The sequence below is a fragment of the Rhodnius prolixus genome, unplaced genomic scaffold (genome assembly GCF_049639745.1).
Source record: "Rhodnius prolixus isolate KJV_2025 unplaced genomic scaffold, Rpr scaffold_6, whole genome shotgun sequence".
Classification (NCBI taxonomy): Eukaryota; Metazoa; Arthropoda; class Insecta; order Hemiptera; family Reduviidae; genus Rhodnius; species Rhodnius prolixus.
In genome coordinates this window covers 6,277,867-6,303,438 of record NW_027411634.1, presented here as the reverse complement: position 1 = coordinate 6,303,438, position 25,572 = coordinate 6,277,867, and the positions used below count along the sequence as shown (strand labels likewise).

At 34.3% G+C, this 25,572-nt stretch overlaps 1 protein-coding gene across 1 annotated transcript in view; it reads left to right on the top strand.

Moving 5' to 3' along the window:
* The window catches only part of LOC141460103 (uncharacterized), a 116,478-nt gene that overhangs the window by 35,109 nt on the left and 55,797 nt on the right, over window positions 1-25,572 (top strand). The window contains exon 2 of the mRNA XM_074139772.1: window positions 9,620-9,733. Coding sequence (XP_073995873.1) covers window positions 9,620-9,733 — 114 coding nt within the window. The remainder of the gene's footprint in view (window positions 1-9,619; window positions 9,734-25,572) is intronic.

Below are 25,572 nucleotides of genomic sequence, written 5' to 3'. Positions count from 1 at the left end.
AGAGTTAAAGTTAGAAAAGACATTCCCTTAGAATTTTTCTTTTTAGAATTTTCTACATTTTACAACATAACTCTTTTAGACACATGTGGAGTTTTTTTTTTTTTTTCTTTTACTTGTAAGAATGTTAACCATCTGGTACTATACGTCTTCAGCCATTTGCTTTTAACAATTATCTATTACGCCATCTATTTCAAATCCAATTTTTGTTTTTTTGTCTGTAAGTTAGTAAAAGGTCATAACTGTAATTAGTGTTTTCTTATTTCTTACTTCTCTCGCTGTCTATTTGTGTGTAAATGTGTGGGCACAGAACATCAGAAATATTGATGGTAATAACAATTTGTTGGGCAATAAAATTCCTACTAATTTAGGACAAATGGTGAAATGTTCACACCCCCATTATACGTAATGTTTGCCATCTTCATTTTGTTTTCGTAATTCTTCATTTCTAACATATTTCCGTCTGCACTGAATGAGGATCACGTTTTGTTTTGGTTTTATCGCTAAAAATTGAAGAATTCTGACATGCTCTTGTTATTAAAGTCTAATTGTTTTTGAGACTTCATAAAAAAAAAGAAAAGAACCATTTTATTGTGTAAAACACGTACAGAAACTAATCTTTTTTTCCATTTTTTTTTTTTTTTGTTATATCCCTAAAATGATTTTTAATCCATCATCAAAGGCAGATCAGTTTGGTGTAGAGAATTCCACTTCACTAATGTTACTGTTACATTACTTAGTAACCTTAGGATGGATGATTTGCGAGGAATCGGTCAAATAAAACAACTCTAATATTTTTGCTTTTTCTAATCTGACCGGAAGTAGAGCTTCGTTAGATCTTGTGGTGAATGATAGGGGCTCCAGATTGGTAGATATCATGGAACAGTGTAGCATGTTTGTATGTAATGGTCGATCTCATAATGATTTTCCCGCAAATTATACTTTTATCGGGCATCAAGGACTAAGTATTATTGATTTCGTATGGTTGTCTTATGGTTGTCTGAATTATGTTAAAGATTTTAAAATTGATAATATAACACCACTCTCTCACCACAGTTTGTGCATACTGTCATTAAACTTAGAATCTGTAGTTAATGCAGACTTATCATCAATGTTTAATAATTTTAATGATAATCAAATTCCAGTGTTTAATAAGTAAAGTAATAATTTAAAGGAGTTTAACGCTCTTATGAAGCAGTCTAATCTGGTTTTCTATGAGAATGCCTCTGCTGAAGAGCTTTATCTAAATTTTTGTGACGCTGTGTTAAACTCTATGTTTTACTCAAATATTTTGAGCCTAAAAAGGATTACATCTGCTAAGACAAACTCTAGCAAACCATGGTTCACATTATTCAAAAAAAATTAACTCGAAAATTGTATAAGGAATGTAGACAGTCTCATTACGGTCAAATAAAGCAAATTCGTCTCTTTGCCAACGTTTCGACAAATATATTGTCCTCTTCAGGGCCTGGATATTACAAATACAAAACAATTTACAGAGGCAGTAACATAGAAAAAAACAGTAAAAATCAGTAATACAAAAATAAACAGTAAAATACAATAAATTCTTTATAACTATTGAAACTTACTTGGCTATGCGGGTTGGTTGAGTTACAGAAACTAAGAGCCAGAAATGGAGATGCAGGTATATATATACAGATATAGCGGGACTTACACGGGAATTTTGGTAATTACAATTGGACAGATACAATAGACTAATTACAACAAAAGAGTAAATACAATAAATATTGGGAAATTTCTTTAAACAACAAAAACCGTTAAACACAAAACACAGAAGAAACCAAATAACCCTTATTGCACTAAGTAATAAATAACCAAAAGATTTGAAATAAATATATTTGTCGAAACGTTGGCAAAGAGACGAATTTGCTTTATTTGACCGATTTCTCGCAAATCATCCATCCTAAGTTTTTACAATTTACGGTCACGAAACCAATATATTACTTAGTAACCTGTAATACCAGGTGAAACATATTTCGAAAAACTGGATAACACACTTCAACATTTACTCTGGATAGTGAGCAGTTACCAATTAAAGGTAAACGCAAAAAAAAAAAAAAATACGTCTACATGAACAAATAGTTTGTAACAACCAATAAATTGTTGTAATTGGATCTGTAGAGTTGACAGAAATCATGACATACAAAATTTGGATATAATTACAGTTTGAATGATTTTTTTAATGAGTATTAGTATCATTTAAATTTTATCTTTCAATGTGAAAAAGGGTCCCAACGGAGTGGATGCGAGTAGGGAGATTAGAATGAATTAATGGGAGTGGCTAACGACCATGATGTAACAACCACAATAATATTAAATCAAGTAATTAATGATGAAATTATTACTTCTGTAATAAAATTTATTTGCTCATTGAAATTAAGTTGGTATTTTAGTTACGTAATAATAAACCAGTAACTGTACTTGGCGGGGCGTTTTTTTTTAACAAAGCGAACATTTAATTGCGTAGAACGTGAGACTCTTTTTAGGCGATAAGTTTAAGAATACCATACATTGTTCCTGAAGAATTCGTCCTAAATGGTAGGAATTTCAGTTTTTGGTGTAAATTTGTACTTCCGTTCAAATTAAAATTAAATAATTTGTAATTATAGCGATGAATGAAACTGTGGTTACAGTTTAAAGAAAATCGTCGCAGCCATTTTTGAGAAAAATTTTCCAAAAAGAGGAAAATCTGATCAGGAAAGGGGGACTTCCGGTTGAAGCATTTCCGCATTTAATTCTCATTTGTAACATATATAAGAATTAAATGTTTTTACCAACTATTCTTTTTTTTAAATTAATAAATAGCTATGAAAAAAGAGAATAATTTAAATATAACTGATACTATGTTTTATAAATCAATTTCCAGTTCTTACGGAGTATCGGGTGGGATATTTTGGCGAGCTCTAACCGTCTAAAAAAGAGATAAACGGGAAAGATTGGTTCATGCTTTGTTTGCATGTTAGGGGTGGCTTCCACTTGCAACAAAAGAATTTCCTGTAGCCCACTACAGTGGTAGAATAATAGTACGAATATGAACGGATATTTTGTACCAGGACAACTGGCAAACTTGGATAGAGGAGGCCAAGATTCGCGCAAGCGAGTTGTAGCGCCAGTTAAGAAGAATATGAACGGATATTAATACATTCATTGAGTCTGTGTGTACGTTTATATGTATATAAATGTAAAATGTATTAGTAAATAAATAGGTAAATATATTTTGTATTCTGGCAGCATAAATAATTGGGTGCATTTCAGTAATGTCATGATTATTTTGGGAATTTGAATATATCTCTGGTTTTGATTAATTTGAAGATTTGTATTCCTTAATTAGAGAAGTTTAAAGGCTAATTTGGCAGACGGAAGTAAGTGTATTGTCGAAAAAAATGGTGTATTTCCTCTTAACAGTTTAAATTTTTGTAACAGTACGTAGTGATAAACATTATAATTTATTTAAAATTGGTAGTGTTGGGGGCCGCCCAAAATGGCGGTAGATTGTAAAGGGGCTTTTTGTAGGTGGATGAAATTCACAAGAGAAGGTCGTGATCATAATGCAACATCATTTAAAATGTATTAAAGGTTAACCTCTTGACGAACTCTATTTACCAGCATCAAAGAAATATTTTCTACCCAAATTAATCATTTAAAGAAAACCAGAAATTTATAAATGGTTTCTAAACAAAGAGAATTCAATCAGTAGTTAGCTAGTTAGTTTTTAACTTCCCCCAATCTTTAATCATGCCTGGATAAAAGTAACTTTACATCCTGAAGTAAGAAGGCAGTCTTAGGAGGCGGCAAAGATAGTATAGAAACCTCTATAAAATCAACAATCGTACTCCCTAAATATCCTCTCCAATAACCCACAAAGATAATGTAATGGAGCGTGAAGATATAAATAAAATGAGCCTGAATTCTGGACCAATTTCCAATGAACCATGCAAAAAGAAAAAGATAAAACAGTACTTTGGTGTTAAGTGGGAAATGGTAGCTGACGGATGAGCCGACATTAGAAAAAAGTATCTCTTTTTAATACCATTATTTTAGAACTAAAACTTTACGAATAGTTTACAACAAAAGAGATATCCGTTGAATGTGGAATAATAATACTAGAAATAACATAAATGTCAACCTAGATATTGCTATAATAATTTCGGCCAACTTTTAGCGACTTTCATTCTATACAAAATCGTGTTTGGATGGTTTGGCTAATGTGAAACAAAACATTATTTCTCACATAGTGTAACGTTGTGATATGAATACAAATGAGGAGGTACTCAACTATTTGGAATGTATATTCCAAGGGGAATAAGAATAAAAAAGAAGAAAGTAAAAAGCTCAACGATGATGACCCTAAGATTATTTCGTTCAAAAGAGAATAAAAATTTGCTGTTTATAGTCAGACTCAAACTCTAATTAACATAATTAAGAATAAATAATAAATTTTATTCAAATTACTGGATTCCCTCACGTGGATATACACGTGGTAAGGTTAGTCCCTTCTTGGCATATGACAAAGCGTCGATTTCCGTCGTAGCCACGCATGTTTATGGCATCCCTGATCGGTTTCAATCTTTCTGCCATCCTCAGAGATAGATTAAATAATGATTTTAGTGTAGATATTTCGACTTTACTTAATTTACCACCTCTCACTCACTAAAAAATGCTGACTTGTGTCTAAAACTGATCTAATCCATCTCAGATAATGGTTAAAAGTCCAAAATCTGTTAGGGATATCCCCCCCCCCCAAAAAAAACATGACGAGAGATAAAATCCAACGCTGCAGACTTAACCAAACATGTTCAAACAGGTAAAGTAAAGTTGTTGTGACGCTATCGTTAATACTTTACTTGAAATCACAGATGCCTGATGTCATAGCCAACAAAGAGTGGGAGAAAGGAACCTAAATTTTGTACTGGGAGCCAATATTCCTTAAGGAAGAACAAATATGACTATTGCAGGGAAGCTATAGCCTACCTAATTTTGCTCCAATAAAAAAACTTAAGCAAAAGGGATAAAATTAGAGCGTCCTTTTTATTATTATTATTATTATTTTGTTTAAACTCTAATAAAAAGGTCGTTGGCATTATTATGATATAAGAACAGTAACAGTGCTAACATTATGGAGGAGTGATCAAGACACTGGCATAGACCAGCTGGTGGGCGAGTCTCAATATTATGACACTACTCTTATTTATTGATTTTTTTTAAAAGAACAAGGCCAGTCCACAGCCTTCAAAATTATGTTTTTTTTGTTTAGATAAACTGTGAAGGAATATTTAATCGATTTTCATTTAAGTCGTAGGTAAACTCTCTCTTTTTAAATGTAATAATTCAATCAGTGAATCTGTTTTACTGTACACTGACTTCAAAGAAATCGATCTAAAAGTTCCTTTAAAACAGAATCAATGTGCGATATCCCACATTTGCAATAGTTCCGTCTTAATCGTAAAACTAATCGAATAGGAAAACGTTTTATGGCACTCGGAAATTCTTTTGAATTAGTTCTATAACTTGTAATAAAAGAAAGTGAATTGATTTATTTAATCGATATCTACTTGGGAAGAAGTTTTTAATTGATTGTGTATCGAATGAGAATAATATTTCTTATTGACTATTAAAAAAAAAAAGAAATCAATTATTTATGAAAGAGAAGTTTTTACAGTGAAAATCTATTGACATCTGATTAACGAGCTCGATGGCTGTAGCTGAATTATGCTAATTTTTCCCAGCTCATTAATAAAGATTAATTCCGACAGCATAACTAGTGAAAGTCCCGCTGACCGGATTGTAGTGAACCTTGACACAGGTCTCGTCGGCGGATATGACGAAATATTTTTCATCCAACCGTGAAGGATCTTCGAAGGAAGTGAAAGACTTTCTCCTCAATAAATCATTTAAGGATTTTTTTTCTTCTCTTTTCTGTTTTCTCTCTTTTATTTTGATGCTGCTTGAAGGAGTTTCCTCGTGATCTTTTTTCTTTTAGAGAGTCCAGCAGTTCTGTGTCTATCTCTAACTCGGGTCCAACTTCTGTGTGTTAGACATTGGCAGAAAGCATCTCCCTTCTGTCTTCGTTCAAGTTTCTCCCTTTAATTTCGTGACTACGCTGTTCAGAAGAAGGTAGCAAAGATCAGCAATCTATTCTGGAATGACTCTCCTGAATGCAGGCCTGAATAAAGGTCTTCTGGGTATTTTTCAGCATCCAGCACTGAGTGATTCCATCCCTTTGGTCACAATGACGAAGTACTGGCGGCTGTTTTGAGCTACACATCTCTATCTACGGCCGATACAGCATTTGTGGCTGGAGAAGTACTTTCTTAGAGCCAACATGCTACAAAACGGCCCCCATAGGCACTTTTCTAGCCCAGGTACATCTTCATACTGACTTTGTCTGGCCTTATGCCTTTATTGCTCTGACTTTTGCTCTTAACTTGATGTCCCAAGAGAGCCTGAGACTATGCAGATTGCGACAGATGAAAGAAAAAAAAAACAGTCATTTGCATTCTATCTTGTTGCAATCGATAATTAGCGATGTTGCATCTCTGGTGCTTAGATACTAGAAGAAATAACCAAAAAAAATACAACAGGTGGGAATACGTTGGACCTTGTAAGAAAGAATATACCCCCTCCATGTCCAAATCTAACCTAATTTACACCTAATGTTCATAGGATTTCCCTGGATTTTTGGATTAACAGTATGTAGTTTTCACTAGACTTGCGCTTTAAAAGAGAACTTTCTAATCACTACCTCCATTTCGAAACTGTCTTAGTACGAATTTTGCTCGATAAATATTTCAGATAATAATTCTAGATGTTCAAAATCTTCAACGTACTGGAAAAATCAATTCAATGCAGGAGCACTTCCAGTTCATTGACATTGAACGTTGTCCAGATCAATTGGTTACGATATCGACAGAGGTGGCTGAAGAATAACCTTATAGTCGCTCTTAAGTTGAAGTCCTCTGAAGAACCAGAAATGACTATATAAATTACGAGTCTTTGCCCTTCCAAGTAGTGTTCAACGAATTTTGAAATCAGACCTCACCTAATGGCAAATATTCTATAAGTTTACTAAACACCTTGGCCAAGGTAAACTATAAATCGCAATAGGTTTAAAGTAATTTAATAAACTGCATAATCTATTTTGTAAAGTTCATTGCAGATCAAGTTGCAGTACTTAATAACTACAATTATTCTTTGCTAAACTTAAAAAAAACGAAAAAAAAACAGCATTACCTCTCCTACTTGCCTTAAGTACGAGGTACAAAAAACTAAAAAATTGCAGCCTTATAACCTTTAGTTTAAAAAATAATAGTCGCCACACACACACACACACAAAATGGCTTTACCCCTCCCCAAAACTAAAATAGTTTGTACTAGTATAGTATTTGCCTCAGGGTGCTACAGGTTAAAAGGTCATCTCGTAAAAACTTCTTTTTTTTAATGCTTAAAACGGTTCGCTTAATGTTAACGCAATAATACTAATAAGAATTTGTTTAAAATTAACGTACCTATTTTATTTTATGTTGTGAACACCATCATCTGAAAATAAAATAAAAATACAATTAAAAATCAAAATAAAACTAATTTATAGGTTTCTAATTGTTTTTTTATAATGGCTGAATTATGACGATTAATAAATCACACAAGTGTGTTCTTTGACGGAAGTCTCTCTAGTTTATTAATGAAATTTTTGCTGAAAATCTGAACACGATCGCATGAACATCCTCTTTAAGACGGAAACGCAAAAAACTAAGTTTTCCATAAACTAAACTGACGTCATTGTGGTAATCTATCAAAATAAAAGAAAGACTGAAAAGTGCCGTACCACGAACATAATAACGGTATTGATACGGGGCCTTAGAGTAACAAAAAGACAAGGTAAGTAGCTGGACATGACTGAAAATATCCAACAGGTGTTTCTACAGTACACGTGCATTTTTTGTGGTTGTTGTTGTTGTTGTCCAAGCTGGTCCATGATCTTGAAATTATCTTAAGAGTTTTTGTCTCCTTATCTTTTATTCAAAATAGGTTCTGCTTTTACACAAATTAATCTACATTAAAATATTTTATCTTGTCAGTTCTTTGCAATAGTTTGGAGACATTCGTCAATTGGATTCATGAAACTTTCTCTTGTGTTATAAATTTGGGAATGTTTCTTCCCAATTTCCTTAACAAGATCGATTAGGAATACTCATTATTATGATCGGTCTGGATAGAAAGTAATTACTGGGATGAATCGATATATTCTACAAGCTCTAGTTTCTTTTTGCGATTTCCAGAACTGTGGCAAAGATTAGCCGGGACTAGTTTTTAGGATTAGGTAGTCCAGTTAGACTGTTCCAGGGTTTACTCCAGCCACCAGTAGCCGTTGAAGGTATTATGCAGGAAAGTTAGTCAATTAGGCACCGATCATGAGGCATACTAGTCCATCTCAAAATTCTCAATACCTCATTTTGAGGTTACGTTCGTTGGTTAGCAATAAAAAATCATTGGAAATTTGAGACCGAAATGAGCTCAAACGACTGAGAATCAGAACATCCTGAACTATACTGTAAAAAAGAGGAGTTTTCCTTATAGAACTACAAACGGAACTCAATTCAATTCTCTGGGTTCACAGAGAACACGGCCTCTGATCTGAACACAATACTTTTATTGCAGATAGATTCCATGGTTTTTATATTAATACCTGGGCAACCCAATTAAGACCTCCAAAAATCAATACCCCTTCACCATTCCTGGTTGTTTAATTAGATTCTGGAATCCGGGAGGCGAGAATTCGAGCTAAAGTTTGTTGGTTTCCAGCTAAAAGCTGAAAGGATGGACCGAACACTGTCGCAGCATATCATCTCCATCCTTAAACCACCAACAGCATCTCAAAATCCAGCTTCAGTTTTATTTTTAAATACAGATCCTTTATTCAGGAACTATATACACCAAACATTTTCACCATAAATAAATTTTTTGTGTGGAACATGTAAAATATTTATTATTGTTTAAATTTAATTAGGAAAATTATGCACGATCACAATAAATCCCCTTTACACATACAAGAGAAACTATGATATAGTTCTTAATTGACCGCCTACTAGTGCTATTAATTCAAGCCACGAAAATTGCGTCATCTTGCTGCCAGAATGAATCATCCATGGAATTTATAGCCACGAACAGTGTGGATTTAGAAAGTCCACATTACTTCCGGTGATAATATGTCTGGTTTTATGCGATAGTTTGACTTCCTGTTCACCTAAATGAAGATTTAGTTGTTAGCAAGAATGTCATTATGTAATTGTTCAGGATTATTATAAATGTATTACAGCTGTTTGGAAGGTCGCTACGTAAGGAGGATTGGTCGCCTCGGAGGAGGCAACTTTTTGCCTATAATTGGGCAGGATGTAACCTATAATTTTCCCTTAAAACTTGAAATGTTATACTTAGTAATTTTTTTATGTGAGTTTAATTTTTATAACTAGCTACATTACGTACTTTGGCCATTATAACATAGACCACACTTCTAGCAATTCCTAACAATATTTATGTCTATGGTACTTTAAAATTAATGTCGCACATTTTCGAACTTAAATTATAAATTTATTTATTTTTCCAGCTTGGCGCTAAGACTGATGATGGGAGAATTTCCGGTGGAACAAGCTGTTGAAAAATTATTTCTGGAATACACAAGAGGAACGGAAAATTTGAATTGTCAGAAACTATTCCCAAGGTATTTTTGTTTTTAATTAATGCCATCTAAAATCGTAGATCATGTGTAATAATTTTGAATATTAATTGGTTATGAAGAATTTGCACTTTGCCTTTTTGATCGTCAAAGATGCATTGTGAATAAAACTTAGAAGTTCAGTAACAAAAACTTCCGCAAAGAAGTTGAAAATAGCGACTCATTGCTGTGATTTCTATGGAATGGAACTTGCTGGGTAACTTCCGTTATAAAGTCCGTGATAACTGTTGGTAATTAGAGTAAGTTTAAGTTTCCGCTAGCAAAGAAAGGTCCAAGTTTTTATTAATTAAAAGATTTTTACTTATTCTGTTCACTGTGTTACTTAGTCGCAAAACAACACCTTCGCATTACTCTTCCTCCAGTCATCTATAATCATTAGGTATTAACCTCTACCAGTAGTGAACGTTGCCCGGCTACCTTGGGCTTTACTTAGACCGAAGACTTTCTTGGAACCCCCACACTAGACTTAAAAAGAACAGAACTGAACAGATTCTTAGACGATAGATCAAAACTCTCTTTGGACAACAAAAGACTAATTTATACTTCTATTTTGAAACCCACCTGGGCGTGGGGTTCAGCCAAACGCTCCAATCTCGCCAAAGGATTCAATCTCTTCAATCCAAAAATACCTCTATTGTAAACGCTCCATTTAATGTCTCCCAACCTGGACTATACACACTGACCTTAACATTCCTTTTGTCACCCAAGTAGCTAAAACAAGATACAGAAAACTCCACTTCAGCCTGCAATCTCATATAAATCCTCTAGCTCAAAATCTTTCTTCTAGAACTCTTTCTGACAACCCGGACAAGACGTCTTAAAAGACAGTAGCCTCGTGATCTCCTCTCAAGTGAAGAGTTACCACTGGGGTAACTTCTCCACTCGTTACCTTATCATTTATTACTTTATTGATATCATTGTTACTTACAGCGCCAACGCGCTGATTGTAGCACAATAAACGCAAAAAAAAACTTATTCTGTTGCAACCTTGAAATAATGGTAAGTCTAAGTAGAAGGACTTAAAGTAGATATTTTTTTTATGGTCTCCTTCAAAGAGATCCACAAAAGTAGTGTGACCTTGCGTTAACTGCAGTTTAGGCACCACTTTACTAAAAAATAAATAAATAACTACTGTTCAGAGAACACGTTCGAACAGTAGTTCTATGAAAAATTGAAATCTGACGCAGCGTTTCTATCTCATAGCAGTAAGAAAATGAGTTGAAAAGAAGCTATAAAAAAACTTTAAAATGTCGTAAACAATTTATTAGCAGTACACTACCTGGCGGAGGCTTCATAAGTAATTGAATAAGAAGAAGAAAACAGAGGAAGCACATTAAGGAAAATTACTAAACTTTGAAATGGGAGTCTCTCACTGGGCGAAAGTTAGGTTTAGATAATTATGGCAAAATTAGAAAAACGAGAGAGGTATGAGCCATGAAAATAAGAGCATTTATAAATAAACAGAACAGCTGGTACAAACATTATCGTGACTTTCTTGAAATGCAGAGCATTTCCGTTAAAACGGTTACCTTTAAATTTGGAATCTTAATTACTTATTAATTCCAGTTGGTATGAGCAGGGACTACCAAAATGGGGTAGAATTGTTTCAAATAAAAATTTTACATCTAAAGAGTGCGCAATGAACAGACCAACGTTTAGACAAAAACAATGTGGCTGTGTCATGGACCACGGCCGTGTGTTGTACGTGAATACGTTTACGTAACGGGCTATATTTTTTATATAAAATATTTTTATTTATGTATTTAGGATGAAATCAAGGAAACAAATCGACGATCGAACACAATCTATGCCTATATAGTCCGTTGTCGATGTAGAAGCGATTTCATCATCCACTTTCATAATATCAACCGCCCCAGCTGCAGATGTACTGACACCGTCGTTGATCCGCTCGGCCGCATTCATTCTTTTACGTGCCCGGCACTACTTGACTCGGTCATATAGGGTTTTATTATTACCATTCGATTGTTCTTAAGAAGCCCTTTCCAACCGTATACGATCTCTGTATTTGGTTTTGGCTTTTCGACGCGTATAGGCCGACATTATATATTTTTGATATTACTTTTTATTCTAACACCTTATTATATTCACTGAAACTATTTTACACTAATGTCTTATATACAATCGATAGATTGTGACGACAGCTGACGATTAAAACTTAAACGAACATCGTAGCTTCTCCGAGTCAAAAGTTATACTAATTGCAAATCTTGATACGCAGCAAAATGATCTCAAAATGGCGGCGCTTCCCCCCTCCAAACGCGCGCGATGCGTCACAGCCCTCGCTTATCGTAATGAATTCTTTGATCCTTTAGCTATCCAGTGGTATAATTTAATTTTGGATGTAGACGATAGATTCCAAACTATAATGCCAAACTGCATCCCCCGATTTTGTTATCATTAGGTTTTTTGGATTGCCTCCATATGATAGCTAATTTAAAGACGTATTCACGTCAAAAATCGTCCAACACTTATTAAAGCTCGGAATATAAGCAGACATTAATCTTAACTTACATGTTATCAAAGTGCATAGACCACTAACTTTTAAGTACTATTTAAGTCCTGCAGTTAGTTAATTAAAACTTGTTCATTATATTCTACAAATAAGGGAAGATAAAATTCCAGAACTTTAACAGGGTAATACTAAAAGAGCTGTTAGTTATTTAATATGCTGGACATCAGCTTAAACTTGAACAGTTAAAATTGGGTTATTTAATTGGATGAACTACATACTTTGATTTACTCAACAAGTAACCCATAAAATGAAGTTTAATTTAATTTGAACTTAAAACCACTGGGTTACTGTGACGTTTTAAACTTTTTAAGTTATTTACGTAGATACAAAGGTACGAACTTTATTCAATACATTTTTAGAAAAATTAATATAAGGAAGTTTCTTTGGATAAATTAATTACCATCATCAGGGATGAAAAATGGAACAAAAAAATAATAATTATGACATTTTCCTAGCATCATTAATCAAGATTAAATCTAAACACAACAACTTTAAAGATAAAACGGGAGAAAGTTATTACACGTCCCGGGATTGTGTGTGATGTATGATGGAAGTGAAAGAGCCTTGACCTCCTCCGAAACTCATCATGAGAACATTTTCGTTCACTCTGGTGGGACCCAGGGTCCGAACTCATTATGAAAACATTTTTACTTCACCCGTGAAGTCTGTACGAAGGACAAAACAGCAGAAAGGCATTCTTTCTCCTAATGTCACTCAGATGACTTCTCTTCTTTCTTTTTTTTTGGTGGGAGGGGGAACTGCCTCAATCATCGTAGACCAGGAACAACAATATCTTGATGGCATCTTCTTTGCTTGGTTAATGTCCCTTGTCGGTTTATTTCTATCATCTAATCTCTTTTTTTTTCTTCAACTTCGCTAGGTTTTCTTCAATTTCTAATTGACTTAGATTGCCCGGCTACTCTCGTAATGAACAGGAAATACTTATTGTTTCATATCTAATTAGTAGGTTATAACTTCCGCTTTAAAACACTTTTTCTTTGATAATGTTTTCTCTTAAAGATTACTGCCACAGCTGGTAATTTGAAGTATGCGCCCTAATCTGAAGGAAAACTGGGTTTCAGTTACTCTTTCAACGGATAGTGGTACCCCAAATCACCTGGAGACTAATTTGAAAAACATATTCCACCATTAAATAAAAAATTATTCATGTTAAATAAGCCAAAAAAAAATGTTCACCTAATTATATAGTTAACCTTTAACATAATAAAAATGTACACTAATTTAGGTCATATTATGTGAACACAATTTGAAATATATCATTTTTCTACTCAGTTGGAGAGTTAACGACTTCTTTTTGCGGTTGTGACGTGGGCCTTGAAGGCTCCTCTCTCTCTCTCTAACTGCTGGAGCCTCCAAAATAAGAGGCTCCAGTTATCCACCTAATTCCCCATTCACCTGTGGCTAAATCAACAAAATCCCTCCCAGCCTAACGTTTAACTACAATAAATGAAACTAAACGATTGTAGTATAATTGCTATTTATAGTATAATTGGAAAGTGCAGTAAAGTAACAATTAAAATGGTAACACGATGTTAACGTCTATATGTAATAATTGAGGCAATTAGAAAATTTGGTAAGAATTTAGTATTTAAAGAGAATTTGACCAGAAGTTCCGCTTAAAGAAAGTGCAGATTACATCACGATGAAGAGACTTTAACGTTTTGTTTGCAAAATTTTTAATCTCTTGACAGTAAACTCGACCAATTTCTCGAAAACTAAGAGAAAGGGACTCAAAACAAATTATTAGGCACTAATTAGAATAAAATTAGAAGAAGAAAAGGTCTGTGAAACTTTCTTTTCTAGCTGGATTTTGGTAGTTTTTTTAAAAGGGATTTCTCTGGAAAATGGAACCTTTAAAGTGAACAACAGTCTGAGAAGTGTATTGGTTCAGTCCTCTATTTTGAATACATTTTCAAAATTCCTAACTTCCTGGATCCTTTTAATGCAATTTCTTTAATTTATTTTTTAACTATTAACTATTTTTTTAAATAGTTAATTATCGTTTAACCGGAAGTAATATGTTTTTAGCATTAACTCTAAAAAATGTTAATAGATCATCTCGGTTATCCTCTCCTTCAAAAGCCATCTAAACTAAGAAAGTTTAAAACTAAGAAGTAATAAAAAACCGACCCTAGAAGCCTTGCTCACCGTTACGGAAGTAGTTTTAGCATTTTAAAAGAAGATAATGAAGCCTTACAAGGCAGCCACCGTTCACCTAAGATTTTTTTAAGAGTTTTTAGCCGTAGCCAAGAACACCTGACATTTAACGTTGGGAGTCGACTATTCTCTCGTTTGGATGAAGAAACTGATGGATTATGGAACATCATCTAAGCACCTACCAATTCCTATATGTTAATTTCACATGATTGCAGGAATCACGTGGAGAAGAAATCCAAAATAAGCTTGGTTGTAACCAATAAGGATGAAAAATGGCGTAATATGTTTTTATATACAGGGTGTTCATTTTAAGACGGCTCAAATGCATTTCATGCTTAAACGGTTGATCTGAGCGAAAAACGGTAGAGGAAACATTTGTTGCCCGTCACCTCTAGTTTCAGAATATGTGACTTGATTTTAGATTCCTGCCCGCATACGCGGTTGACGCGCGACCAAAAGTAAGGGTTCGCAGTTGACCCCCATATTCATATGCACAGTTTTAAAGAGTATAAAAAGTTATGAAAAAAACCGGAAACCGCAATTCGATATCTTCAAAATTAAAGGTGCTAGGCCATTTCAAAATCTGGTATTTATTAATAATATTTCAATTTTTTAACTTGTTATCAAAGAGAAAGAAGAGCACGCGATAGGTCATTTTTTCATTCCCTTTCTACTAAAAATATTACCAAGGCAGTAAAGCCAGTATTTTTCTTAATATTGGGAAATAAGTCGTTTTCCGAGTGATTTTTCTAAGAAAAATCAAATGTTAAGAGCTTTAGATGTTCTCAAGCATACACAAAATGGCTAAAAATTAATTTTACATCTGTTACAAACAAGAAGGTGTAATAATTATTTGGTAATTTTGGGAGAGTTGCGTTTAATTACCAAAAAAATTGGAAACCTCCTGCCACATCAATATCTTTCATTTAAAGGATCAAACTTATTCCTTAATTTATCAAATAACGCACTTTCGCAGCTTTTGCAGCATGAACTGTGTCTTCAAAGGTGCCTCCTCAGACTGGCAAGCGAGGTTAGCCAGGAGGTTATCAACTGCTGTCTGTATCTGAGGAGGCACCTTTGGAGGCACAGTACATACTTCACAAGTTGTGCAAAACGCAATTCAATAAGTCAGGTAAATCTACGACTTTGACCTTACAGTTCAGATCGCTCACGTCGATTCAATGTTGTTGACTGAATTGTTAGCAAAATCAAAACTGCCTTTTCTCTAAGAAATAAGAATAAAACAAAATTAAAAAAAAATAATAAAATAAAAAACTGAAAAAGAAATCCGATAAACTTTTCGATTCAGTCAGGCGAAAATAATAACGGCAAGAATGGTCCAGCAGTCAGCTGGTAGGTCGTTGATTGGGCATCCACTAACTGGAGTGGAACAAAACTCCCGCTACAGCAGCTCACATGTCCGGTGACGAATAGTAATACAACTAGAGAACATTGTACAGAGGCTGGAAGTGCTCTGAAAAAATAATTCAGTGCGCAAAAATTATGTGTACCACTATCTACTAGTCTGAGGAAGATGGATAACAATAACGCGCTGGTAATTAAAGCGAAATCCGAAATTAGAGAGAGTGAGAGGGAAATCCTGCTAATTAAGTTCGGAAAGCTACCAGACACCTAACTACTTAGCGAAGCTTGATAAAAGCTTCATTATTCAGCGTATTTGATCGATCGCTAAGTCTGTTTAGCTAATAATTGATCAATAATTGAATAATGAACCAGAGGTGGCCTTAATTCCATGTGGATCCTGGTCCAAATGCACCTCTACCCCTCAGCCCGTATTCAGTTCTCATCAAGGTGTCCTTAAATCCTTTCAATTTATCTAGATTACTTTCTACACAGTACAGGCCCCCGTGCTAATTCTTTCAATTGAAAAAATATCCAGAATTTTCAATTATTTGTTGTATTTAAATAAAATTCTTGTCAATTTTGAATGGTTTTTAAAATTAAACCACTGCTGAAGTGATCGCTGAATTACCTCCCCTAATTGAACTGCCATTTATGAGTTATCAACCCTTTTAAAGTTAAAATTAGCCCTTTATAACCACTTTTATTTTCAATTGTTTCAATCAAAATACCTAATAAACTGAGTAACATTAATAATATAGTTCAATCAATAGAAACTTGGCTATCATCATGACAGACAACTAGTTTAATTAAATATAAAACATCAATTGATGTGAGAAAGAACGAATAGAATGATATTTGCAAATATAATTAATTTGTGCAAATCCATCTTCCATTGGCCACGAAATGTGCCTAATCATTATGTACGTATAGAAGTTGGGTTAGAGTCTATTGAAACTGAGGTTCTAAAAAAGATGGTTAGATGGTGGCATAAAGTTCAACTAATGGATGGTAACCGCCTCCCAAAGATATGTTTCAATATTTTAAAATCCCTCAGTAATGACAGAATATCTATGGTTAAATTTAATTGGTATACTCAGTTAAAAGGAAAATTGGATTCTATTGATGCAGTTAGCTTGCTAAATACTAGCGAAATGTCACAATTTAAGGATGAATTCAGCAGTAGCATTCTGAAATTTCAGAATAATAAATTTTCTTTAGACATTAACGCTGTTCTGCATTCAAACTACAATCCAGACTTCAGAAAGATAAGTAGTCTAACGCTGGGTGAGCAATATTTGTCTCTTAGGGTGCCAATTATAAAGCATAAATTAATTAGTCAAATGAGGTTATGTCAGCCTCGTTCATTTCAAATCACTTCTTCTGGTTTCAGAAACAGTTTTCAAACAGATACCTCCAATTGCCCTATATGCAGTATTCCCGAAAGAGAAGATTTACAGCACTTTTTATTAAAATATTTAAGGCTGCAATCTTATAGAGATAAATACTTGAATAAATACATCTCTAGTATTTCAGATGTAGATGTTCAAGTTCAAGCTCTATTAGATGTAGCCGATATTAACAAATTAAATGATTTATTTTATTTTATAACAAGTGCCTTCAAAATGAGGAATTTCGTTTTAAGTTTATAAAAATACTTTTATAATTTTGTTTTGTTTCTAATTTTTTATGTTTTTAAATTTTGGTTCTTTTTATTTTCATTCGATTGGAATGTATATTTTTAGTTATCAATTCAAGTTTTTATTTATGTTTTATAAGGTTTTATTTTGTTGTATTTAACCAAACTCCATTTGTATAGGGTAGAACCCTTAAAACAAATAAAATTATTCTATTCTATTCTATTCTATTCTATTCTAATTAATTTGTGAAATACAGGAAGTTAGGCTTCAACCAAGGAAACTGAGAGTAAGAGCCGTTTTTTTTTAAGAAAATCGAACCAGTAAAGCTTCCGTTTTGATGAATTTCGGCCGGAACCTTTTTTGCTACCTTACTAATACTGAATACCCAATTTTGAATTTTTGGGCAACTTTTGTTGTTAAGATGTTCTATTGATAATTACACACACTCAGAAAATGCGCCCAAAAACATTTTAAATAACAAAAAAATTAACAGAAATAAGGTGCTTTTCTTTAAGAGCACTGCCAGCTTCTGGACAATGTTCTCTAATTATTATATTGCTATTCGGCCAAGTGGTGAGCTCCTGTAGGAAGCTCTTTGGAAGAGAAAATCTAAGGGCCTGCAGCTGGATTTTGGACCCGGGGGTTTTCCAGACCGGAATCCAGTTCGCTAACTAGTCAAAGAATACGTTCATAGTTCTTAGACTGGAAGTAGTCTGTATTGAACGAATGTCATTTTCCCTTTTTTTTGCAGATTTCATTTCAAGTAGGATCCAAGATTTCATCTAAACTTTGGGAGTAGATTTCCCGAAAGTAGCTTTCCCCAGCGTAATGTAAGCAAAAATAGAAGTTATACAGATTTATAGCACAAGTTATAACTTGTGAGAACTGTAGTAAAATAGAGTCTGAGAGTGTTTAAATCATATTTTATTCTTCGTCCTATTTATTACCGACGTACAAAATGACAAAAAAACCCTAATGAAAGCAGGAAGTATAGACGTAGTAGTTACCTAATCGACGTACTCTATTATCCAATATAATCGAATCAGTAATAAAATTTCATATTGTCATTAATATTTATAACTAATCAAACTTGATCTCTTGTGTAAGGATACCAAATAAAGACTATACGCGTCCTTTTAAAGATTCTGTATGACCTTAAACTGCTTCGAGAAAACTATTTCTCTTAGTTTTTCACTTTCTCTTCCTGCTCTAAGATTTCTCTTACTAAAATATTCTCAAAGTTTACTTCAAACTTCGTACTTTTACAAGAGGATTAGCTCTTATATCTGGTAGGACAGGTTCAATATTTGCATTCCATACAGATTAAACTTTAAAAGTAGGACTTTTGAGGGAAAAAAAGCATGACGTGCCCAGAACTGCTTATAAAATCAATTGTTTTAAAAAGAATGCCAAAGGAAAGCAATAGGGTTTTCTTTGTCTAGGCCTAAGACTCCTGGGTTTTGAGGTTTATGGCCTCCAAAAAAAATGGAGTCGTTCAAGTGATTCAAACTTTCAAACAAGCATTTTAAAAATGAGATCTAAAAGAAAGAAGTCTTCACCCGTATAAAAAAAAATCGTGTAACTACAAAATCTTGAACTTGATTAGATTTAGAGAGAGAACTAATTTTTGTTCATACTTTAGAATCAGCAACAAACAGGAAACGATTGGTCTTGGAAGTTTTCAGATGGTTTACTGGAGTGGACTGGTGGATGGACTCTTTTCAACTGGACTTTAATTGTTGTAGCCTTTTTCCAGAATATTCTAACGAGATTGTAAAAAAGAGAAACAGGTCTAAGTCAGTCCAGTTCTGGGACAGTAGTAAGCTGATATATAGTTTAAAGATCTAAGTGAGAAAATATGAACTGTAAATGTGCAGTTTTAGATGGGCTGGTATTGTCGTCCGAATGGGCGGAGACGAAACCCCTAAAAAAGTGCTTGAGGCACAGATGTTTGATAAGAGAAGAGTAGGCAGGCCTAAAATGAGATGGATAGATGGTGTGGCTAATGATGCGAGGTCCTTGCTGGGAGTAAGAAATTGGAAATTGGCAGCGCAAAGTAGAGAGGACTGGCGCACAATGTTGAAGGAGGCCGAGACCCACATTGGGTTGTAGCGCCATGGAAGAAGAAGAAGAAGAAGAAGAAGAAGAAATGTGCAGTTTAATTGTAATGCACTTCTGGATCTAATAGTGCTATGCAATAAATCTTTATTAAAAGTCTGGTGGTTTTATCAAAAATCGAATCAAATTATGGAATTTTAGTGCATTATTTACTTATTTACAGAACGTACGCTACAAATTTTATTTTTTGTATGTGTTTTTTGTGGCTTTAAAATATGCACTTCCGGTAAAGAATAAATTTGAAAAGTTGCCCACGAGAGGGAATTTCCTCTGACTCCGAAATAAGAGATAGAATAAAACTTAACAGCTATAAGTTGTACGTACATCCATTCACTGTTCTATTCGTGCTGCCATTTAGAGTTGCGGTTTGTTATACATTATATAACATGTAATACAATCTAAATATAAACATTAAACAGCAAGAACAATGCGCAATATACACCGTTACCGTTTTCATACGTAACATCACCGGCTTTTTCAAACATCAGCTGATTTGAAAGTTCAGTTAATCTGATCAAAAATATGTTTTACCTTGCGAAAGAATTCATAAATACGAGGTGTGTTCAAAAAATAAGGTGAATTTTCATTTTTCTTAAAAAATATTTATTTATTCATCGATTTTTATTTTGTCTCCTTCAAAGTAGTCCCCCTCAGATATAATACATATGTGCCAGCATTTTTTCCAATCCTCGGAACAGTTCTGATATGCACTTTTTGGTATGTCCTTGAGCTCTCTCAGCGATTCGGTTTTTATCTCCTCAATCGTCGCAAATCTCCGTCCTTTCATGGGTCTCTTCAATCATGGGAACAGGAAAAAGTCGCAGGGCGCCAAATCTGGTGAATACGGTGACTGAGACATGATAATGTCATTCAACAATTCCTGAGCGATGCTCATGCGACGGTTTTTTTGATCAAAATTCAGCAATTTTGGAACGAACTTCGCTACTACACGCTTCATGCCCAAAATTTCCGAAAAAAATTGCAGGACATGTGCCAACCGATATGCCGACAACCTCAGCAACTTCTCTAATTGTGATTCGACGATTCTTCTCAACATTTTCATCGGTTGTTGATGTGCTGGGGCGTCCAGGGCGAGCGTCGTCATTCACATCTTCTCGACCTTCTGTGAAAAGCTTGTACCACTTGTAAACATTTTTTTGACACAGAGTACTCTCACCGTACGCCACTCTCAACATTCAAGTGTTTTGGAGCACTTAATTCCATTTTTTACACAAAATTTGATTCAAATTCATTGATCCATTTTTTTCGACAGAAGAAAATCGCCGAACTCGCAAAACACTTGTCTTATTTATGCCTCTAACATACAAACTAAACATGCTATATAGCTACAACTTTGAAAATATGTTCCAGACAAGTGTACCAACATAAAAAAAAAGACAATCGAAATTCGAATGTACGTAGCCCGCGAAATTTGAAAATTCACCTTATTTTTTGAACATACCTCGTATAAACTTTAATTAAAAATTTGAAAATAAATGATAGAAGTATTAAAAACTAAATCCACAGGTGGCTTCAAAATCCCATAATTCTGTGGCGCCCAAAAAAGTATACTTTTTTTTGAATGAATAAGAGGAAGATAAGGCTTAGATAAAATATATTTAAAGTTGTTTTAAGATAAAAAAAAACAACAAATCAACAAGAATTCCTTAACAAAGAAAACTGTTGTTTAAAGTGATTTCAACATTTTTCAATTCTTAAAAATAAAAATACCAAAGAATTAAGATGTAGACACAATACATTCAAGTTGAAGATAAACGTTAATTTGTCCTACAAACTATGGAAGTCGACGACCGTGGGTACACAAGAAAGGTTTATATCTAAATGATCTTTCTCAAGCGCGCAAGCAGATAATGTTGAACATTTTAAAGACATTTAAATATCTTTTGTCTTCTCTTTAAATCTTTGAATTGTTAACAGTTTTCCTTAGTTTAGTGGGCAAACAAAGCTGTAAGAGCGAGATTCTCTTCTATTCAAGGTTCTGGTGGACCTTCTCAATTTGATGATTTTTTTTGTCTAGATTAAAATTTGATCTACACTCAACAGCAAAAAAAACCGGACACTCAGATTTTGTCTCATAATTTTGTTAAATACGCTAATCTTTTTAATTTATGGTAAGAATTGGTTTATTTATAAGTTATTTACACAAAATCTGCCACAAATGACTAATTTTTATTAATTATTAACACAAAATTATAAAATAAAGAAAAATAAGAAATTAACACATTTTTTTTAAAAACTTTATTCTTCATTTTTATCAGGCTTTCTGACAAGGGATGTTCTTCTAATAGCGGGTATTTCTCCCTCCTCTATGGCGAAGGACCCTAATCCTGTCAGGCAGAGAAGAAATTAAATTTTGGACGTACTCCACCGGCAGAGCATCCCATTCTTCACGAAGAGCAATTCGGAACTGATTTAAGTCACCAGGAGGAGGATGACGATGTCTAACACGCCTTCCTAAATTATCCCATAAATGGTCTATGGGATTCATATCGGGAGTTCGTGCAGGCCAGTCCAGAACTGTGATTCCCACTTGCTCCAAGTATTCGGTAACAATTCTGGCGGTATGAGGGAGAGCATTATCCTGCATCAAAATGAATTGGTCACCAATAAATGGAGCCAACGGGATCACAGCCTGTAGGAGCACTTCCTCAATGTACCTCCGAGCAGTCAGAGCCCCCATTATCAATGAAAATCAGTTCAGTACGGGCGTGGAAATTGATTCCACCCTAAACCATAACTGATCTCCTTTCGAAAGGTCGTGACTCGCGAAGAGTACATTGAACAAATCGCTCCCATGATCGTCTCCACACTCTGACTCGATCGTCTGAGTGGTATAGACCAAAGCGAGACTCATCTGTTAATAAAACTGTTCCCCATTGCACTACAGTCCAATGAAAATGCTGGTTGGCAAATAATCGCCTTTCTCTAAAATGCCTTTCCAGGAGTTGGAGCCCTGTCGCGGAGCGCCTTGCTTCAAGTCCACGCTCCCTCAGTCTCCGCCATACTGAGTCCGAGCTAACACGCGTATTTCGCGCCACTTGAAGCCTGTCCTGAACCTCAGGAGCAGTTAAATGGCGGTCTCTCAATACTGAGAGCGTGATAAATCGATCGTCAACTTCAATTGTGGCCCTTGGTCGGCCACTGCCAGCCCTCCGTTCATAACTGCCAGTCTCCCGGAAACGCCGAATGCATCATTAATGGCGGAATTCGCTACTCCAAGCGTTTCTGCGATAGATCGGACGCTCCGGTCTTCTCTTGCTAAGGCATCAGCTCAGGCTACGTCTACATTCGAAAGAACCATTATTCTGGACCAAAATAAAAAAAAATCACGTCTATTAATGACATAAAGGCGCGGTTAATAAATTAAAGATCTTTAAAGGTGCGAAAACCTACTTACAGTTTAGAAGAGTTCCGTCAGGTAAAGCAGCCCCAAGACAAATAAGCCACATCTGAGTCTTATCTCATGCCCTACTGATCCTGAAGGGATTAGTCCAATGGACTTAGACCCTTCCTTCTCTGTAATAACCAGATTACCCACAAAAACAAACACATTACTGATAATCAGCTTTTAATATAAAAAATATTAAGTGTCCGGTTTTTTTTGCTGTTGAGTGTATATAGAATATTAATTAATCCTATGATGGCACCGATTCCAAATATATTTAAATTTGAATTTTCCATAATTTTCTGTGATTTAAAGAATAATGCCGACTGAACACACATAGACCTAGTTGTGAAAACCACTTTTTTTCGGACTCAAGAAATCTCACAACAAAACTTTCTTGCTAAAACTAAAAAGGGAAAATTTATACAATCACAAATAAAAGAAGAAAAACTTCTGTTAACTTTTAAGCTGCACATTACACACTCCATTCAAAATCTCCTCCATTAAATTATTTGGGTCCGGTAGTTTTGGAATTTTCTAGTAGTTTAAAAAAAAAAACTAATCGCTCTTTAAAACACGAAAGTTTGTACACTACACACTTCCTTTAATCGTATTGCCACGTAAAGCTATTTATAAGAAAATCTCAAAATAAAGAGTAAACAATCGATTCAGTAAGATGGTATTTGGACGTTTAGAAATTTCCATCAAATTTAGAAAATTTAAGCGACACATTGAACGCTCCTTTACAATGAAGAAAAACATAAATATTACTCAAATCGCCATTTAGAGGAAAACCTAGGAAATCTCTCAAAAAAGAAAGTCAAAATCCACTCAGTAAAGTGGTATTTCCGGTTCCCTGAATTTTGATATCGCTAGCTTTCTGTCAAGTCAACTTTCAACTTCCTGCTATTTCAAGTTTTTGGGGCCATTTTGTCCACACAAGCAAAACCTGAATTCGGGTATTTCCGGTTAAAAAACACGAAACCTAAATTTTCAAATTTAATTTGAGATTATTTCCCCCCCCCCCCAATTACTTCGAAAACATTATCACAATTGCGAGTAAATCTAATTTAAAGCTGCACTGAATGCACGTGCTGCTGCACTCCATAAAGCTACATTCAACATTTCATTGTACGCTAAGCGTCAGAGAAGAGAATACGCCTAGATGTCACGTATATCTAAACTGCAGTTTATAAAAACAGAAAAGTAAGAACAAACTGAGTCTTTATAAGATTGCTAACACGGAATCCAGCTTAAAAGAATTGTAACATTGAGTATTTCACCACCGACTGTTCAGATACAATATACATAATGTTGATTGCAAAACCGGTTGTCCCTTAACCAATGCGTGTCGTTTAAAGAGCTATGTCGCAAACCAGATATATATAGCTGTGGCTAATGATATAGTTTCTTATTATTTTCATTTAAGATTGTTATTTCATGCAAATTATAGTTTTCATTCAAGGAAATTGATATTGAAATAGAATTATTTTACAATTCAATATCTCATTCAAACAATGGACAATCGTAAATATGTTTATTTTATTCTCGCTGAATTTAAACTTGACATTTTAAAAACTATGCTCGCATTTTATTGTAAATTGCGCGAAACAGTTTTTTTTTTTTCCGGAGAAAGATTAAATTTTCTTTATTCCCCCCAATTTAAGGCACATCAACATTTGAGGTCATTGGTGCCCGGAGCTTTCTTTCAGGGTACTTTGGACCACGAGTATAAAATTCAAGAGAAGTTTAAGGGTACGTTCACAACGGAGCTGTGAGCATAGATGATAGCGGAGATGATAGCAGTGATGCATCAGCGCTTATAGATTAACCTAGTACATTCTTATGTGAGCGTGCACAACGAAGCTTCGACTAGTGACTCATACGCGCTGCTATAAACGAGCATAGATGATAGAATTGAATTTTTCATTTTTCTGCTAGCTGAACTCCAGTATCGGAGCTTCAAAATGGACGTCGAAAAATTATTTAGTGCTGTCTTTACTCATTATTTTTGGTTATTATTTTATTATTTACTTTTAAACAATATTTTGTTTTTTAAATCGTGCTTACATTTATTTTCATGTGTATTTATTTGTTGTTTTTTTTTCAATAAAACCATTACTTGCCTAAGAGTAATCACTAGTTTTTCTTCTATGGTTATAGGATTTCCATGACAATTTTTCCAAAGTTTTCTTAATTTTGACCTTATTTTTTCTAAAATATAGTCGAATGTGGGTGGACCCATCCTCACATATTCAAAAAAGCGATTCGGATAATTTCTAAGTTCCTTATATAAATGGTGAAATTCACCCAAAGTTCTTCGTTTTTTATTTATGGGATGTACATGATATTTTCTAAAGCGTTTTTTCTTTAAAATATACCATTTCGTTACTGCTGAACATAAAAACTCTTCTTCACTACTCGGGCATGTTGCATTTATCACAGCTCCGTTGTGCACACTAATCAGCGATTATATTTTACTCTATCAGTTATCATCTCTGCTATCATCTATACTCACAGCTCCGTTGTAAACGTACCCTAAGGCGCTACGGTAGCCGAGCGGTTAGAGGCTATACGCACAAAGCAT